Raw genomic sequence first — 21,109 nt, 5'->3', positions numbered from 1 at the left:
CACAATGTTTAATCTGCTGCCCAAGGTATCTCACCATATCTACCAATTGCTGATGTCTGCAATACTTGTCTCACTATGCTTAACTAGCCGGCAAGTGTATAGAAATCCGAACATTGCCAAATTTCGGATACAGCTTTCAGGTGACTGCCATCCAAACCCAGGACCAAACTATCGCTTCCCATGCAAGGCATGTAGCCTACCCGTCAAAAGTTACCAGCGTGGCCTAGCCTGTGATAATCGCGATAGTTGGTTTCATACAAGATGCATTAACATGCCCCTTGATGTTTATAGAGGTGTAAATTTGAATGCTAGTTGGATCTGCACCAGCTGTGGAGTCCCTAACTTCTCTACTACCCTCTTTGAGAGAAAAATGGCAATCTCACTTGAAACATCCATTGCAACAAACAACTCATACAGCGTACTCACTGACCCATACTTTGAATCACCTGTTTCTCTTTTCCAATCTAACAGTAGCATGTCATCACTCGACTCATCAATATGGTCCCCGATAATGACCTCATCACCTTGTAAGCAGAAACAAAGCCTGCGAAAACAGCCCCAGCAATCCACTTTCAGGGTCATGGTAGTCAACTTTCAAAGCATTCGAGCAAAACGGCAACCATTGTTGCTATTACTATCAAAACTCAAACCCGACATCATTATAGGAAATGAGACCTGGCTCCATAGTGGCATCTTTGAGAGAGAGGTCATACCAGCAGGCTACTATATTCTGTCTAGACGAGACAGACAAAGCGACCCACATGGTGGAGTCCTCATAGCTGCTAAAGAAAGCATAGCGGACAATAATCTCCAAATCGAGGCAAACACAGAACTAACAGAAGCCAGTATAGAATGCAGCGGGAACCAAAATGTCATCGTTGCAGCCATGTTCATGCCTCCAAGACGTTATGTAAGGTACATGCAAGAAATGAGAGAGACCCTACACAACTTACACATACAGCATCCAAACTCCACCATCTGGGTCACAGGAGACGTAAACTTCCCCGACATAGACTGGAAAAGCCACACTGTTATCTCCTGAAACTACAAAATTAATATAAATCAGAACTTCCAAGATCTCCCCTATGGCACTAAATCTGAACAAGTCATCAATGTCCCCCACAAGATAAAAAACTCATTAGACCTATTTGTGACAAACAAGCCATCTCTAGTTATACGCAGCAAACCACTACCAGTAGTGAGTGACCATGACATCGTATTCCTAGAAATAGCAACACAATCTTTTTTAAAAGCGCTTGCCAAAGCGTAAGATATTCCTATGGAACAAAATGAATATCGTGGATAGCAGAGCTACTACAAATAATTTCACCTCCACCTTTAAACAAGAAAATGCTACAACCACTGATATAAACGCCATCTGGAAAATCTTCAAGGACAGCTGTATCTCCATCATGGAGGTTAAAGTACCTTCAAAAATGACATCGAGCGGATTCAACAAACCCTGGATTATCAGGAAGGTAAAACGCCTCTCAAGATGGAAAAATAAAGCCTACAGAAAGGCAAAAAACAACAGCACACCTGAGGACATAACAACATATAAGCAGCTCCAAAAAGAAACACAACAGGAATGTAAAAAGGCCTTCAACAACTATGCCATAGACCTTGTCACCAGCGACAAAAATCCAAAGAACCTTTATTCTTTTATCAACAGCAAACGTTGCGAGAGGTCCGGGGTCCAAATCCTCAAAAACAACGGTGTTGACCATAGTAATCCTAAGACAAAAGCTGAAATCCTCACATTTCAGCAGCGTCTTCACTGAAGAAGACATAAATAACTCCCAATCAATGGACTCAGACTCATATACCCGACAGTATAACCCTTCGTCATCACGGAAAATGGTATAAAAAAAAGCTTCTGCTATAGCTAAACCCCCGCAAGGAACAGACGGCCTGCCACCAAGATTCATCAAGGAATTTGCCAATGAGATTGGCCTGCACTTACCCTAGTGTATCAATATAAAGAAGTGAAACTCTAGCTGCTGGAGTAGTATTGAATTATTATTATAAACAATTAGTAGGTCCTTTATTTAAGGCAAGTGACCGATGGCCAAAACAGTACAAAACAGGACAATACAGCACAATACAAAACAACATAAACACAAATAAGAATAAAGCTGGGGTCACCGCCTTGGAATGGTCAATGCAAAGCATTGGGGGTTTAAACCGGTTTTGGAGCGCTCAACCTCACACTTGGCCCAGCAATATTCATAATACATGTACGTGTAAATAAAATTTAACCTCATAACATTGTAACTAAAATTAAACAATAATAAAAGGGAATTAAAACGCATTCAATTTAATTACCATTTAATTACTCAATGGTAATGAAGATACCAGAGCAACAGAGTTACAACTTTTTTTGGAACGACAAGCCTCCCTCACGCGAGGTCGAGTACCCGACAACTGGAAGCACGGTATAGTCACTCCAATATTCAAGAAGGGCGATCGCTCAGCTCCTGCACACTACAGGCCAATATGCCTGACCTCAGCCTGTTTCAAAATCAAGGAGCATATCATCCAGTCAGGTAATGAAACAGCTGGAACACCATGGTTTCTTAACTGATAGTCAGCATGGTTTCAGAAAAAAGACGTTCCTGCAAAAGCCATCTTGTACTCACAATACAAGACATTGCCTCGTGCTGGTGACCAGATTGATGCTGTGCTACTTTAGCAAAGCGTTCGACAAAGCACCCTACAAGCGACTCTCCATCAAGCTGGACTACTTTGGGATCCGCAATTAACTGCTGAACTGGGTCAAGAGTTTCCTCAGCAACAGAAGCCAGGAAGTCCTTGTCGAAGGTCACACCTCATCGTCTGCCCCTGTCACATCAGGCGTTCCCCAAGGCTCTGTCCTCTGTCCTCGGTCCTCTACCTTTTCTACTGTACATAAATGATATGCCTGGAAGAGCAGCCTCCACCACACGCCTCTTTGCAGATGACAGTCTACTGTATCGAAAGATCAGAAATGCTGAAGATACAGAGATCCTGAAAGAAGATCTGGAGTCACCTACAGTTTCTGAAATGGTGTTGGATGAAATGCAAAGAATATCATAGAATGTATTATAAATCACTAAAAGTACATTTGTATGCATATGTGCCTACATACACTTACTATATGCCTCTACAAAGCAAAGAAATTGCAACAAAATGGCTGGAAATTAGGTTTTTTGTCACCAAAAAGAATTATAAAGTCACTGCTCATATACGGTGCCCTGGTATTTTCAGATGGTATCCATTTTTACCCGACATGATCATTAAAACGCAAATTTCTCCACAAGAAATAGTTTTCTGGAGAAATACTGCTGAGGGGTTATGGCAGACATATGTAAGTTTGTAGAAATCCTTTAATTATTTTAGTGGCTTGCACATTAAAGCAGTTTTCCCCCCCTAAATTCCTGAACATGGCCCATTTTGTCAGATCTTCTACTTCAGGGAGCCACATTTCGCTTATTTTTAAAGAAAACTTGTCAGGATTTATTCTACATGTAGGCCAATACCTTTGTTATCAATGTTAATACACAGTTGTTTCAAATTGGACTTAGAAAATTTTAATTTTCCAATTTACTTGCCCTATGTAAGTTCATGCTTAAATACCGAACACTGCTCCAATGGTATTACACTGCTAACAAGTGAGTACTGTTTCGGGTTTCCTGGAGTGGGTACTACATAAAACAATATTGTGAAGCGGGCAACATAACTTACTGGAGCAATATAAAGGAAATAGTTAAATCCAGCATCAAGTTCGTTAGGAAGATTTAAGATAAAAAGCATAACTATATCGCACGATAGTGCATAAAATGCAAGAATGCTTGTTTGAATCCATAGACACGGCTTTTGTGTGCGCATACACACTGGGAAATGATTTTAATCGATCTTTAAATATCCCGAACGTGAGTAATATACACATAATACATTCCATTGAATATTTTATTTTGTAAGTGAGGCAAAACTTAAACACCAATCAACTTGTTGAAATAATAAATCTGTAATCCATCTTTTTTATTTCATCAAACGTGTTATATTATAAGTGTCTATATAGATAATATTACAACCAGAAATGTTAATACATAGTGGAATAAACCAATTCTGTAAGCTTTCAACTGTGTACGGATTCCTTTTTCTGCCATCTTAAACATGTTTATATTGTTTTCTTTTTCAAAAATATTTTGAAGAAAACATTTCATGTCCCCACCTTGTGATCACTTCTTAATGACTCAAAATTTGTGTTAAATTTGAAGAACAGTCTGTTGTTTCCGACACAAAAATCATTATAGCAACCTTCTCGTTCACTGAGGTAACCTTTACCACCCCTTGCGGCCATGCTTACAATGAAGCAAAATAATTTAAAGGACTTATGCAGATGGCCGTCCCAAGGACCATTTGTCTTAAATTATTATCGTTTATTATATCACACCCGTGAGAATTCCGAACTCAGTTTGGTTTAATATATACTTCCCTTACATCCCTCCTTTGCATCGATAGCAAACAAACACAAACTCTTTTTTTTTGGTGTTAGCCGCTGGGACTCGAATACCGGCCCGGCTGTCTATTTATTATTTACCTAACATAACAATCATCATCAAACCGTCAAACATACATCACATACTACAATCATTCTTCAGTCATCATACAGTGACATTCAATGTAAATTTAGTTCAATACATATATCAATTATTCAATTCCATATATAATTTCCATAATAAGAAATATTAACAAATTACTATCAAGAATAACGTGTACACCGTGCGAGTTCCCAAGGCTGAATGACAAAAACAGACCACTGTTCAACCATGCGCGAATATCCTCGGGCTTCTACAGCGCCTCTAGCGGCAAATTCCTACTGAAGGGAAACTAATTTTCGTCGCATTCAATACATTTCAAACGTCGAAAATTATATTAGTAAATAAATGGCTTACACTCAATTGTATACATCATATAAAAGCCGGTATATAATATAATAAGTAATAATATAATAATATTAAAGGGGCCTTTTCACAGATTATGGCATGTTTTGAAGTTTGTCATTAAATGCTTTATATTGATCAATGAAAACATAAAATTTTTAAAGCTCCAGTAAAAAATCAAAAATAAAATTTAAAAAAGGAAAAAAAGTAGCCCGCAGCAGGGCTCGAACCAGTGACCCTCGGAATTCTGAAGTAAAAACGCATTATCCAACTGAGCTATCCTGCCAAGCATACATAAGATGCGTATTTTATACGTTATATAAGCAATCTTCGTAGTTTCACAAATTTAAACGAAATTAGTTTAAAAATAATTAAATTCATTTGCGATGCAGACAAATAAATAAACGCAAATACATAATTATAATTTAAAACTCACCAGGTTCGTACAAGAAAAAGAAGTAGTAAAAGTTGACTTAAACAAAATGAAGTATGTCTTTCGACCGCATTAGAGCAAAGGAAAGCATGGTCAGCAATTTGCACTTTCACTGGGTTTTAAATATTGACCCATATTAATCTTGTTTATTTGATATCTCTCATTCTGACTGAACAAAACATGTATGGCATCACAGTACAAGGCTGGAAGCACACAGGGTAAGGGACTGACTCTCACAAGAGATGTAAATGAGCACATTCAAGACAAGGGACATAAGCGCATTAGCACTGGTACATGAGACAAAAGCACGTATAGTAACACTTACCTTATTCTGCATATATGTAAATTCTTCTTTTCCGAACTTATATATATGAACACCCAGTGTGCGTTAAGCTAGAGTTTAAATTATATGTTTTTCTGTCTCTCGAACAGTTGAACAAAAACCTGCAGCCATTCCCTTCTCAAATATTTAAGTAAAAACTTGCATCGGTTTAATAGTTACATAGAGACGGAGTTAATCACGCCACATAAATAAATACACCAACTTTGAACGGAGTAAAAGTGATTAACCATTAAATAAAACTAAGAGAAATACTTATTTTGAAATGATAATAAACTTATTTCTATAGCATAAGGGTACAAACAAATTCAATTTTTTTCTGATTAAATATTTCGAAATGTCTACTCGTTCTGCTTGGTATTAAGCAAAACGAATGTAATTCCGCTCACGGAGGTTGTCGGTGAAACTATCGAATAACCGAATTTTAAATTATTTACAAACAAATATACAATGAAGTTAACACTTTTACTTTATATAGATATTTAATGAAAGAACTAAAACTCATTAGTTACAAAAAATAAATATATATTAATTAAATCGAACTAAATCGGACGCAGTTCTATTATTGGTGTTGAATACTTTAGAGCCGTCGTTATGGGATTTTCTTATAACAATTGATAACCGTTTAAACAATATGCAAGTGTATCAATATAGTTTTAAACCAAGAAGTTTTCGGGTGATATCAGGTTAATAACCATACCTGTAAATTCAAATCTTATAAACCGCTCACCCAACTTGAAATTTGTAAACGTACACATTGCGTTGCATTATATTATTACAGGTTTAAAAAATACTTTGGCAAATTGTATTCTGGAGTGTATTTTGAAAGTTTCTTTATTAAATATATTTCACTATGAATAATGAGCTGTGTCAAAATGTATAATACAAATACAACACAAGTTCAACGATTCAACATGCTTGCGTTTATATTTTTTTTAATATGATTAAACGCATACTCACTCAAACAGTGTAATTAACACGAGGCACAGTCGGTCATTATGACAAACTCATTCAAAACAAAAGAGCAATTGAGTATTTACAATAATAGGTCGATCAATATTTCGACATAGTTATCTGTTACAACCATGTATGCCTTTAAGGTTCTACAGGTCCAATTTATCTGTTTGTTGAGAACCTTCGATGTTTCAGCTGAACAATGGTCCCGCAAGCTTCGCGTTTCAGATCGGTAGAATACTGGGATATCAAGAGTCTACGTCCGGCGGAAGTCAACTTAAAGGGACATGCTACGGTGGGTAACTCTACTTCCGCCAGGAAATCACCTCGAAGCGACATTTTAAGAATAGAGTTCCTAGCCCACTTCGCTACGTACAGGCAATTGTTGGTGACGGTAAGACCTTCAAAAGACCGCCTCTTTCGTGTTTCTCCAGAGCTACGTGACGGAGAGTAAGTCCAGATACGAGAGCCTACATCGTCTATACAGTAGATGGCATCATTCGTGGACAAATAAAAGAAATGTTTACACAAGTCGAAGCTATTCACTTTCTCAGTTATGCCACTTGGCCGGATTAAACCACATTCGGGTTTTCTAATTTTATGAATGCGATGGAGCGATCCATTTTCGCACAGTATGTAAATGTAGCTATTGTCACATTTCATATCATAATGTTTAAGGTCGCATTTCAATTGTATACGTTCAACACAGTGAAACCTTTGTTGTAAGAGATCATATCTTAACAGTTGTACGCACGAGCCAATCCTTAGGTTAACAGCAACCAAATCCGGAAAAACCAGGCATACACCGGAAGGCTGCGGACATTCGTTTTCATCCAGAAACATGCCGGCAGCATCAAAGACTTGCATGGAATTATGAACACAATCGGTGATTATGAGTTGTCCATTTTCATTACAGACCATTCCTGTTATTTGACATCTTAAAGGGCTTCGATCGGAATGGCAGGGCAGCACGACAGAGGAATGTTCACGAAATCTAGACTTCGATGTAAGACATAACCAATTTGGCAAATTTTGACGAACTTTTGTTTTTCTTTTGATTCGAATTGGTAAAGGAACGCTGCTTTTCGAGAGATCGTTTTCCGTATTTTTAAGTGGTGGGCGGATAAAGGGCCTAATAGCGTCACTAAGCTTTTTTGATAATTTTCGCTTCGGTTGTAAATTGCACGTGCTTGTACCGACATCTTTTGTGTGCGGCGTCAATAAAGTGTCACCAATAGTTGGGGTTTCGTAAATTGTTGAGTCTGAGCCTTGAAAGGACACCAAAGAACCGGCTGGGTCTATGACCTCCACTTTATGGTAACGACACTTGCCCTCAAGGCCATCTTCATTAGCACTGACATTGTTAACATGAAACTCTGGTTTGTCAACAATGGTTTCTTCCAAGCTACTTGAAACGCTTGTGGCCTGATCGTTGACCGCGGGTTTCTTTTCGAAATATTCGAAATAGCCGACCTTCTTTTGTTCAAGACGATCAACCATGGCGGAAAAGTCTATGCATCCACTACTTCGGGCCAAACGACTGATAACATCACGTAACTCTACATACATAGCGCTAAATTCTTTTTCTGAAAGTTTGGAAGACCCTTCGTGAACAAATTTGTTTCGAAACATTCTCAACCTAGTGACATCCGCTTCTTCGGAAAAATCGCCAGGATTTGGATTAATCCAATCCATACTTGAGCTGTTCATCGTTGGGTGTAATTCCCTCAACAAAAACGCCAGTAATGTTACATCAAAGGTGCTGACGTCAACTGGGCCTCCACTCGGATACAGTCAATCGTACTGTGTTTTGTTTATAAATTTTCTTTTCTGTGCGCTGCCTATTTTCGCACTGATTGATGGCTTACTGAGGACTAGTGTCAGCGCCTGATCGCCTAGTTGGTTGGCAAGGCAATGCCGCAATACATATGCACCTTCTTCTTTAATTATTGATTCGATTCGGAACACTCGTTTGTCATCCTCGCCGAATGAAAACATGTCCGCGTTGGCGTATTTGCAACCCATAGAAGTCATGTTCCATCACTGAAAATAATGCCATAATTATTCCATCTAAAATATAATAATAATAATAATAATAATAATAGTATTAAAAAAAATCATCATCACCACCACCATCATCATCATCATCATCATCATCATCATCATCATCATCATCATCATCATCATCATCATCCTAAAATAATAATAATAATCACGAATATTACGATTATCACGATTGCTGTATGAGGTAAAAAAAATCGCGGGCACGGCATACACAATCTATAGTGAACCTGGTTGGCATGGCTTCTTTTTATGTTTTTTGTATCTACATACCCTCTGCTGAAAATCTAGAGGGGATGTCATCTTCTAAGGTGCTTGACATTCTTTTAATTAGGTCAAAGGTCAATGGGTGCAGTTTTCAGTTGTTTAGGAGATGAAATACATCTCATTTTGATTTATTACCAAAATTGAAAAGTTAAAGGCACTTATATAGGTCAAACGGTCATTTAGTTCACTTTTATGCCAAAATAAACCTGATAAGTGGCATTGAAAATCAAGAGACTAAAATACTATGTTCAAAAATAATTTTTTAAACAATGGAATAGTTCTTGCTAATTTTGTTAACTCTCTAAACATATTTGTGTAGTAAAAAGAAAAAAAAAAGGATCCATTATATATATATATATATAATGATGTACAACGAACGCATTAAAAAATGACTAAAACTCATTTGTGTATTTCAGTATCTTATTACATTGTTTTTAAGTGTACATTCTTCACCCTGTTTACACTGCATATATCTTAAACTGCTGGTCTAATCCCTGGTGAATTACAAGATATATTTGACAAAGAGAAAAGTGAAATGAAGAACTTTTCTATCTGGAATCCCTACCTACATTTGGTTGATATCCTTATGAAGTTCGTTAAAGCCAAAAGAATAGGCGATTGGCTGTGGAATATTGAAGCCTTTTTCCAAGATGCTACCGTAGCTAATGGTGCACGGCCACACAAACTATGCCCGTTGGGGTCCTGTATATCTAGCAGACATAAAAGAATAAGAATATGCAGCCCCTGAAGTGTTCAAAGAGTTTATTGAAGGTCATTTTGTAGTCAGGCTGAAGGAAAAAGCATTCAACGGAGTACCTGTCGACCAAGTTACTGAGTGGATAAACAGAGTGTGTAAAACGACAGGGTGTATTATTGGAATAACAAGACAGGATCAGGCAAGAGATATGTTCTCTAAGATCTAAGGTTTCCAAAAGTACCATGAAATTGTTCAATCAAAATGATGATGACGAAGATATTGGAATATTCAAGACTAGAGCATATGGAACTCGTTCAAGAGTTTCTTCAGAGGAAGAGTGCATCAAGAAAAGTATGCAGCTCTTTGGTTAATATGATATGATATATTCGGAGTTCATGAAGAAGAGTACAGACTTTTTTCAATAGCATCTAAGGACATTGTAACTAATGATATCACATATGATTTATTAACCTGTGAACGTCGACGTAAAACATTACTCAATAAATTTGCAGAGAAAAGGCTGAAAGATAGAATGTTGAATTTTATGCTCCTATTCAAAAGGAACAGTCAAAAACATGTGCATATCTCTATAAGGCGGCAGTCAGAGAAAAGCAGAAAGTGACAAAGATTTTAAAGGCTGACAAAAAGCTAGTGCAGAGACTTTTCAACGCAGCTAATTCAGGGAGAGCCGTAGAAACAGCATCTGTACTAGAACATGAACTTTCTGATGTGCCATTATCATTTGCAAAGGCTAGTGGGAAAATGCATGAAACCCAGAAATCAAACATGCTCCAAGTGCTTACAAAGGACAATGATATAGTGACGCATCAAGTTGTTCCGACAACGACTTATGCAACATGTGCAACAATTGATGGACACGCGCTAATACAGAGTTACGGTAAGCCTTAGGACTGTCAAACATCTGAACGATTTGCAACTGTTTTTGTAACATCTGTTTTAAGGCATTTCAGCGCAAACACTACCCGAATTGATGTGACTTTTGATTAATACTTCGGAAGTGAATATATCAAAGAAGCAACGAGAGTTAAGAGGAAAGGATGTTATCGACCTATTAGGAAGCTGATAACAAGTCCAAACGTTCCTCTTCCGCAAATATGGGAACAGTATATCACACACGATTACAATAAAGAAGATTTTGCTGAATTTCTCTCAAACAAATTGCTAAAACAATCAGAAATTCTTCCAGCAGGATCAACAATAGTTGTAGGAGGTGGATTTCCAGGTGATGTTGATTCAAACTCGAGTCCTTTTGATGCGACAAACCTATGTGTAAATCATGAGGAGGCAGATACGCGGATTATATTGCACTCAATGGACGCTAATGATAGAGGCTACAGGCGTTTAGAAGACTATTGTAGAGACACCGACGTTCTGCTCTTGTTAATATACCACCTTGGAGCTGACGCCGAGGTATATATAATATCTGGTACAGGCAAACAAAGAAAATGTTATCCTGTGCAAACAATACATGTATCTGAAAAACTAGGTGACAATGTCAGAAGGAACATTATGGGGTTTCACGCATTGACAAGATGCGACACCACGTCTGCTCTAAATGGAATAAGTAAGAAAACCGCGCGGGTGAAGTATATCGTCCAACCTGATACATTGGAGGGTTTTGGTAGAGATGGTGATGCTGTAGCAGTTTCTAAATTTCTGTGGGTGCTGTATGGCTGCTGTCAGGACCACCCACCAAATATTGACGCATGTAGGTATCGGTTATTTGTGAAAGCCATGAACAGTTTAGATTTGTAACCCCCTACAAATAATGCGCTTGAACAACACATTAAAAGGGCAAAATATCAAGCAAAGATATGGCTGAATGCCACAGATAAGGATTTTCAGCCTGATGATCCTCTTGATACTGGCGCATGGAAACTTGAAGAAAATTCATTGAAACTAGTATGGATAAGGAAACCAATTGTACCTGCAGCATGTGTCCAGTTAGTATCATGTGGATGTCAAACCAAGTGTAGTACAGCACGATGTAAGTGCTATCGATCTGATCAATCATGCTTGTTTGAATGCGCATGTGGAGCAAATGGCTGTTTAAACACAAGATAATTATTGTAAACGATAGAAGATAAGGACATACATATACTGCCATAGTAATTCGTGTTCTGGAACAAAACTGTGAATTTATGTAACGTTTGTTAAATAAATTATCACACAAGACCGACATTATCTTCAGCATGATGATACAGTAGGTCATAATAGTGCATTGAAGTCAGCTGAACATTTGTTTTATTTAATAAATGGTACTTCAAGATTTTGAAATATATTACTGAGCAGATAACTGTTTTGGTAAAATAATTTCTGTTTTACATTATTCATGTATATTACAATTAATAGTAATTTGGTGAAGTAAAAAAAACTTATCTTGCATAAATATATCATTATAAAACGTACTGTATTAAGAACTTCATTAGAGTATACTATTTGAGCTGAAATCTTTTATATCCCCTACCGTTGATACCGGTATGGTTTGCGATATGTGTGTCCGTCAGTCTGTGAGTATATCACGCTTTTCTGGATCTTGCCATTACTCTAAACGTTCTTAATATTTTTTCATAAAAAATGAAACATAGACAGATGGCAATATGGAGATTATGCACGCCATTTCATTTTGTTCGTACGTCAAGAATTCTGGTTGCTATGGCAACAAATAGACTAGAAATATTGCTTGACAATAGTCTTGTTTAAAATAGTATTTAGCATAATATGCATATCAAACAATATATATATATTTACACTGTAATGTAGATCACACATGTTTACTTGTAACTATACTTTCATTGTTTTTAAAGTCTCATAATTTTATTGATAAGATAATGCAGAAATAATTTTGGTTCTTATTATAAAAAGTTGTTATATTATAAAACGCAATAAGAATTAAAAGTCTTAAAATGAACATTGTTTTTTTTTAAATTTAGGTAACGTTATTTACAAAGTTAGGAACACTTAAGATACAACAGAGAAATACTCTTTTCATCATCAAAGTATCCATCTCTCATTGAACAGTTACTAACAAATATATAATAGATGGATCTTTGGTTGGTTTCAACATACACTGCAATTTACGTTCTACACGGGTTGTAAAAGTGCACTTGATGACCTTTGACCTACTTATGAAAATCAAATCAGTTAAAAAATGAGATAACCCTTCAAGTATCAAATAAAAGACAGTTCAGGAGTATAATCAGTACTAATATCTTATATTTCATAATTGGGGCAATGTTACCTCAATTTCTAAAGCAAAAATGCACTCATTGACCTTTTGACCTAATAACAGGGTCGTCAAGCATCACAGAGGGTGACATACCCTCCAGATTAAAAAAAAATGTATTTGCAATCATTATAACATAAAAAGAATCCATACCTAAGAAATGCCATCAGATGTCAGATTTCAGGAAATTTTATGCAAACTACTAGGAAGACTGGCGCACAGAAACTTAATGTGCAATTTTAAACAAAGAGCAATACGTCCTGAAAAGTAACTCAGTGTCGAAACCGTGACAATGTGCGCTTTAACATGTTAAGAGATTTTTTTCTGTTAACGTTTGGCGAACATTTCATGCGAAAGATGAATAACAACACCAGTATAAGAAAGTGCGCTCCAAAGATGTTGCATGTTATTATTTTCAATTATTTCCTTAATTCCAAATTTATCAATAACTCAAGCTCGATAATATGCGCTATAGCACTTGTAGATTATATCTGTTAAAGTTTAACGAAACTCACACGCAAAATGTAGGAGCAGTCGCGCATACAAAAGTCTTACGGACGAAAGCACGCACAAACGCACGTACGCATGCACGGACGGAACGACGCTTACCGTCGTTGTTGTTGATGTTATTATTGGGACGGGTAGACGATCAGGATAGAGTTTGTTGTCGATTGCTTGTTTACGACAGGCTTTTGCTTACACTTGTATTATCGTTGATATGGGATTCCCATCCCGAATCGTATCCATGTTTAAATACACAAAGTGTAAAACAGTTGATAACTTCGAATATATTTTACAACAAAAAACAGTAATAACTTGATAAACATGATACGGCATATCTTACCTCGTAAATCTGCACGGCGTTAAATTGCTAATCCATATCAATGGTTCTACAACTACCTGACGATGGCATCTTTAACACTTCATTCATAAACATCCTCATTACGTGTAACTATTTTTAACTCCATGGGCTGACACAATGTATTGCGCCAATCCTTAACTACGTTGAATTTCCGAATTGATCTAGTGTTTAACTCACTCAGTGTGTTATATGAATACGACTCGATTTTAATATGGAGCCTTTATGATCGACGTTTTTATCGCCAATTATTAGAGATATGTATAGATCGGGGAGATTTTTTAAATAGATACACACGCTTCGGCATTACACATTTTGTAACGCCCCCCATTGACACATACATTTATTTTACTGCGGCTGTGGTTTACGCGCCCCACCGATTTTTCCGGCGTTTTATGAATGAAGTTAACATAGACTTTTGACACGCTTATAATGTCACTGTATTCAAATGTAATAATTAATTGACCGGAACTATTAATAAGTAGATAATATGTATACTGATAACCAGGTACTTGTTCCATATCAACATAATTCAACTAATATACCCTGCTGCTCAAAACGTGTGACAAGTGAGTTTGTTTAAGAAATATTCATACACTTTGGTCTGGCAAGTTACCGTGGTTACTATCTTATTTGTACACGATTGAACATTTGAATGTTATTAAACGATACAAAAAATAAATTAATAAAAGCTTAACTTAGTCATCCTTCAAAAGATAAATACATGTGGGGTAGATGAATACAGATTATTATTATCTATAAATATATTAATTAAAACAGATATGCGGCTTTGAGGTTGGTTTGTGTTGAGACAAAATAATCAGTGATATAAATGATATCAAAATTGCCGATGCTTCTAGTCTATTCTTCTAAATAAGCAATAAGGACATTTGTACTGTAAATACGTTTCTATTGGATAAATGATGTTTTTATCCATTTATTAATGTTTTTTCCAAACATCTGGCGTAAGAATTCCGCTGTGTGTTTCCTATTTTTATTTTCGTAACAAATAACTAAAAGCGTGTCACCCGAGGTTGATTATATAATTAAAACTATATGTTGGTATTGTACAACAAAGCACACTTCACATTTTGTATCTTAAAATATATCGAGCTTATTGATCATTTATTAAATCCACTCTTATGATAATATGACGGACCATTGGTTGTCTAAGATACATCGACATTAAATTACTGCATAATTAGGAAGTTCAATAATTGATTTTCGATATTAGGGTAGTTAACGCTTTGGGGATTGTCTTCAATTATTGATAGATTTATATCTTTTTCAGGTGCGACCGGGATAACAATCCATAGGTATCCGCACTTAGTAAATGATAATCCTTAATCAATTATGAGCAATGTGTATGTAAACCTTGCATTGAAAGAGTATTGCATTAGCCAGTTACATTTTATTATAGTATGAGGAATGGTATGCTATGATTTTGTTAAATGTGTATTCCTTAAGTTAGCCTTATATTGTCAACCAAACCCAATCAGAAAAGTATTGTTCATGACGTCTAAGACTCGGCATTGTGAAAAATTCATAAAAACAGTACAAAAGTATCAATATGTAAACAAATCGCATATCTTGTTCAATATGATAAAACGTATACCCACTTTATCAAATTAACAAATAAAACATGGTAACTTCGCATAAGTTGGTTTTCAAAGTTTAAGGTTTTGGTTTAATCTAAATAAGTGTACAAGGATAAGCTAGGTTTGCTTGTAAGCTACCAACGCACACACTTTCAGCGAAATACCACCATCCGAGCTTTAAAGTAATTGTACAGATATCAGCTTTTTCTATCTTAAGAAACCTTGATATTAACTTTTAATCCAAATGAACTATCAGGCTAGCTCTGAGTGTAATAATTGTAATATACCAACAGAAACAATTTCAAAACGATATTCACGTAAAAACTCAAGATATTGAGTGGTTACATATTCATATTTTAACAACAGTGACATGACCTTTGCTCGGCTGGTCCAAGATAGGTTAACTAGCTACGAATGGAAGCTTCATACAAACAATATAAGCACAGTGTCACCTTACACACTCAAGTAATTGAGCTTAACGGTGCTTTTTTCTGTTTATAGTTACAGTGAAATTGACCTTCGACCGACACCGATCTAATCGAGACTAGCTCATTCTCACAGAGTGAACAAATCTTTGCTAAAACCATTTATGTTACACTCATGCATGTCTTTGGTGATTCGAAACATTTTTAAATGCCTAACAATTTAGAACCTTTAATGTTTGAGCTGCAAAATGGTCGCTCAAACTTGGATATCCAGATCTGAGGAATACTGGAATAACCAGAGTATCCTTCAAGGGGATGTTATCATATGTCAAGGGACATGCAATGGTGGGCAACGTTACTTCTACAAAGCAGTCACCTCGAAGCGACATCTTAAGACTGGAGTTCCAAGCCCACTGCGCTACGTACGGACGATTATTCATGACGGTCAGCCCTTTAAAGGAGAGTGTTCCTCCAGAGCAACGTGAGGGAAAGTAGCTCCAAACCAGACAGCCTAGATGGCCCACACATCCAGAGTTGTAATCATTTTGCATCACTAAACGATTAATATATTGTAGATAAACAGTGCGTTAATAAGCATAAGGTAGTCCATACCTCTAACGTTAGTGGTGTGAAATTGTCATTCCATAGAGAATTATATCAACCGTTTTACTAGAACCAGCATTAAAACATTTCATTCATAAAATTACGTATAGCTATATTTAACTGGATATACTGTTCCATTTTTTGGGCCATTGCTACAAATTTGCGTTGATGAGCATAAAATTAAAATTACATGGTATAACAAATGTGTGAGTCGTTTGTGTATACACTTTGCCATCAATAATGTGCGTAAGTTTTTCAAAATGATGACTGAAATACAAGCGAATCGAAACGCCCCCTTAACACTTGCGGATGGCGCTTAGAGGGCTTCATTGATATGAATTAAAAATAATAATAATAAGCAAACCACAATAGTTATCCATGATAGTGTGGATGATCATAAATACATGCAGATAGCAGATATCCTGAGCATATTAAGATCCCCTGTTTAAAGGAATGAGCTCAAGTTAACCTCAGTAAGGAATTGCATGAACTACCGGTATGTGTACGAAAATAAATCACAAACATTTTTCCGAATTATGTTACCAACACTAGACCAGAACCAGAACGCCAACAATGTATATATTAAGATAGCACATATACTTTTCTTTTATCGGGCCCTTAATATTGATTTTTAATTACATAAAAATCCAGCTATTTATTTTTACGTACAAAACGAGCTCAAATCACAAGGCAAAGCTAAGTTTTTTCAAACCTGACCTGCTGAAACCCCAAACTCAAGGTATTAATGTTTGCGCATATAATTTAACAACTCTTATTTTCAGCCCCCATACCGCACCCAAAATCATAAAAGGCGATGACATTGTTTTACAAGCGATTTACTCTTAGATCTAACAAGTTGCCGTGATAACCATCTTTTTGGCGCACCTATGTATGTACCAGGCCAAATGATAAAAGCCAATCATTAACTCAAGTCATCTTTAAAAGTTTGATAAAATTGCCTTTACATATCACTACCCAATTATAATACATCGTGGATTAAAATCATCAAAACAATTTGACTTTCTACTAATGGCAGACAAAGTTGGTGCCAAATTAACAGAACATGTCTGTGTATTAAAAGCTACTTGAAAGACATGTTTGAATAATACTCATCATCACGAATATTGAAACTACGAACGTTGTTTTAATTTCAAAAATCTTATTTTTGATGAATTTCTTCAAATCATCCTTTCAGTATCAAGACATGTTTATTGTTAGAAGCTAATACATTTTAAATTGATGTGCACAATTAACTCTTCCGCAACCAAAACCACAAAAGTTGAGGATAGTGTTTTTATGCAAGTGATTAACACTCAGATCTGACAAGTTGCTGTGGTAACTATCGTTTTGGCGCACAGATAAAGTTCGCGGTGCAGTTGTTGAGGTTATTTCATAACACATGTTTCAGTTCTCCATTTTTGTATACATAAAAACGTTGGGTAAGGAGTGGCTGATTATTTATAAAGCTGCTGACATCAAATCTTGGGATACCAACACGTGTTGGAGAAATCAGGTTACATAGTATAATCAAAGCGCTAAAGGCACTTAAATTGTTCGCTATTGCATAATTTAAGACGCAACTCATTTTTCAAAATTAATCGCAAGTTTGAAATGAACACACGTCATTCAAATTTATAAAGAGTGTGTCATAACGCACGGATCGAGATTTGTGTACACTTTTTATAATCCTATTTATTTTATAGAGATATCTTAGACAAAATAACAACACCATGGTCATTTTTGGACGTTTTGAAAGCATAGAAAGTATGCTGAAAATAGTAATGAGAACTGAATATAAAGACAATTTGCAATCACCATCATATGAAATTAATATTGTTGGAATATCGAATACCTATCTCACTAAGAATATATTTTCATGATGAAAATTCCCTGTACAAAACTTTTGATTTTTGACACCATATACAAATTTAAAATATACAATAAGATAATTGTTCTTCAGGGAAATTGTTGGATATCATTTAACCATGACGTTCATAAAAACATGTTGCCTGTTGTTTACATTAATATCACTCTGTTGAAAGAGCATTAATTTTACCATGCTCTTGTTCATACTGCAGCAAATTGATTTTATGAATAGATGTTTGACATTTAAAAAGCTGTTAGAATAAGCTTTGATAGACTAGCAGTTTAGTTTAGTTTTTTGGTTTTATAGAGAAAGGATATACATGGACATATTTTTTATAGAAACATTAGAAAATAGTTGTTTAATGCTGTATATGAAAAGTATAGTATTGTGTGAAATAGTTAAATAACTATACAGTGTGAATAAAAATAGTATTTAGTGAAAAGTACATTAGTGTGTGTGTGTGTCTTATTTTCCTGAGGTGGATTAAATATACCATATAGAACAATTTTTGGTAGCAGAGCGTGGTTTGCCTATTTCTACATCTCACAATGAATTACAAAGAAGGTGAAGACACCCTTCATGAGGCCCCTCATGAGAATTTGGTAGAGTTAAAAGTTAAGAAATCTAGATGTAAAGCAGCATTCACCCGGGCGCGTAATAAAATGACATTTTAAGCGATCATACGCCAAACAAAAATCTTGCGAAAGAGTCTTTTGACAAGGTTGAGGAGGCTATGGGCATAGCAGTACAAAGTGTTAAAGACCTAGCCTTAGTGGTGAAAGATTCAACAGAATTGGCAAGTACTTTGAATGAAATTGAGATTTTTGAAAAACAGTATGATAAACTCGTGAGTTTACACAGTAGGCTCCAAGTCTGACCACACAGTAAGCTCCAACTCTGACCACACAGTAAGCTCCAAGTCTGACAAAGATCATGAATTAAACCATGAAGACGGCATTAAATCGAATTCCAAATTAGGCAAAGATATGTGGAAACAACTTCAAAGAGTAAAGATCCCCGTGTTCACTGGTGACAAGACAAAGTACCCTGCATGGAAGGCAGCTTTTCAAGCATGTATTGACGAATCATCAAGAACCCCACAGTACAAACTTCTGCTATTACGTCAGTACCAACGTGGCGAAGCGCTACATTCTATTGAAAATCTGGGACATTCGAAAGAGGCATATAATGCTGCAAAGGAAATGCTTGACAGGACATATGGTGGTACCAAAAGAGTAGTAAACCAATTCTTTGATGAGTTAGAAAAATTCCAGCCACTTAAGAATGAAACGCATAGAGAACTTTAAAAATTTGCTGATTTACTCGACATTGCATTTATTTACTTAAAGGAAGTAAACCATCTTCATGATATTGAAGAAGGATCGTTTAACCACCGTTTGGTAGAGAAACTGCCCCAAACCATGTGAACGCGCTATATGAGAACACTCCTTGACAAATCGTTACCAGACTCTGTTGAAACATTGAAAACATTTGTGAATGAAGAGACAAAATATGCAGTCCATGCAAATGAGACTATTTATGGTTTGAAACATCAAGAAAACCCGCGAATGGAACCCCAAAAGACCTTCTTCCTAAAAACAGACACAATCTGTTAAATGTCAAATTTGCAGAGAAAATCACAATGCATGGGAATGCATGAATTCAAGGCTATAAACGTAGAAGAACGATAGAAACAAGCAAAATATGCTGGACTTTGCCTTCAGATGCCTTAAAGGTAATCATATGGGGAAATAATGTAGATTAAAGGGACAGTGTGGAATAAATAGTTGCACAAAGACACACAACAGACTATTACATAAGATGTTTTGAATGTTAATGCTTAAGCATTTCATCCAGTACCACAAGAAGATGTCTCGAAGATATATATTGCTCATAAAAGATCAAGTATTGCTCTGAGAACCATTCCGGTAGTAATATCAGCAGGCAATCGTGAATTGGTCATCAATGCATTGTTAAATGACGGGAGAACAACGCCTTATATAAACGAAGATGTTGCATGTGAATTACAACTCCAATGTAAACGAAAAACCATAGACGTTAGTGCGATGAATGGAAAATCAGAAATCGAAATACATATGTTCAAACTCCAAGGCTTCAATACAGAAATTGAACTTTCAATGAAAGCACAAACAACAAGAAATGTAACTGGGAAACGTCAAACAGTGAAATGGCAAATAATGAAAGAGAAGTGGCCACATCTTAAAGACATTTCCCCAGCCAGTACTGGTAGAAAGAAGAAGATATATTTACTGATATGTCTTGACTATGCGCACCTTCAAAGATAACTTGGAGAGATAGTAGGTGGTGATGGTGAACCCGTGGCGAAATTGACACAACTTGGATGGACATGTGTTGGGCCAATAAATAGAGAGAAGAAGTATGATAGCATTAGCATGTTTGTGTTTCATGCCTTAAAGCTTGGAGATTTTATTGAAACAGTTTTGGGAAGTTGAAAGTGAAACGGAGTGTAACCAAATGTCACTTTAAGACAATAAAGTGCAGGTTCATATAAAAAAAACAGTATTGAACACAAAGACAATAGTTACATAGTTCCATTGCCATGGAAATCAGATAAAGAGACATTACCTAACAACTATAGTAGCGCCTTAAACATGCTATATAGCACTGAAATAAAATTGAAGAAATCTCATGAATTGAAGCGGGAGTATAGTGACATCAAAAGGAAATATGAAGACAAAGGCTTTATAACAAAGGTTGAAAGGAAAGACAATGAAAAATGATGCTATTTGCCACATTTTGCAGTAGTGAGACCAGAAAAAGAAACAACAAAAGTTCGCATCGTATTTGATGC

The 21,109-nt window shown here is 36.1% G+C and overlaps 2 protein-coding genes across 2 annotated transcripts in view; both read right to left on the bottom strand.

The window, feature by feature from the left end:
- Nucleotides 1-4,577: 4,577 nt before the first annotated feature.
- LOC127866799 (uncharacterized) lies at nucleotides 4,578-13,900 on the bottom strand. Its single transcript, XM_052407618.1, has 2 exons — nucleotides 13,769-13,900; nucleotides 4,578-8,695 (listed from the first exon to the last, which is right to left on the bottom strand). Exon 2 carries the CDS (start codon nucleotides 8,360-8,362, stop codon nucleotides 6,815-6,817), a length of 1,548 nt encoding a protein of 515 aa, XP_052263578.1. The 5' UTR covers nucleotides 8,363-8,695; nucleotides 13,769-13,900; the 3' UTR covers nucleotides 4,578-6,814.
- Nucleotides 10,466-21,109, bottom strand: part of LOC127866801 (protein phosphatase 3 catalytic subunit alpha-like) — a 273,905-nt gene continuing 263,261 nt past the window's right edge. Inside the window, exon 14 of the transcript XR_008043110.1 lies at nucleotides 10,466-10,475. The gene's annotated coding sequence lies outside the window, so the exon portion shown is untranslated. The remainder of the gene's footprint in view (nucleotides 10,476-21,109) is intronic.

Source organism: Dreissena polymorpha, chromosome 2 (genome assembly GCF_020536995.1).
Source record: "Dreissena polymorpha isolate Duluth1 chromosome 2, UMN_Dpol_1.0, whole genome shotgun sequence".
NCBI lineage: Eukaryota > Metazoa > Mollusca > Bivalvia > Myida > Dreissenidae > Dreissena > Dreissena polymorpha.
Note: the sequence above shows the minus strand (reverse complement) of the source record. Positions and strands in the feature narration are given on the sequence as shown.

What these genes read in the sequence shown, in the direction of transcription:
- LOC127866799 (XM_052407618.1), bottom strand. Translation starts at nt 8,362, where the DNA reads ATGAACAGCTCAAGTATGGATTGGATTAATCCAAATCCTGGCGATTTT.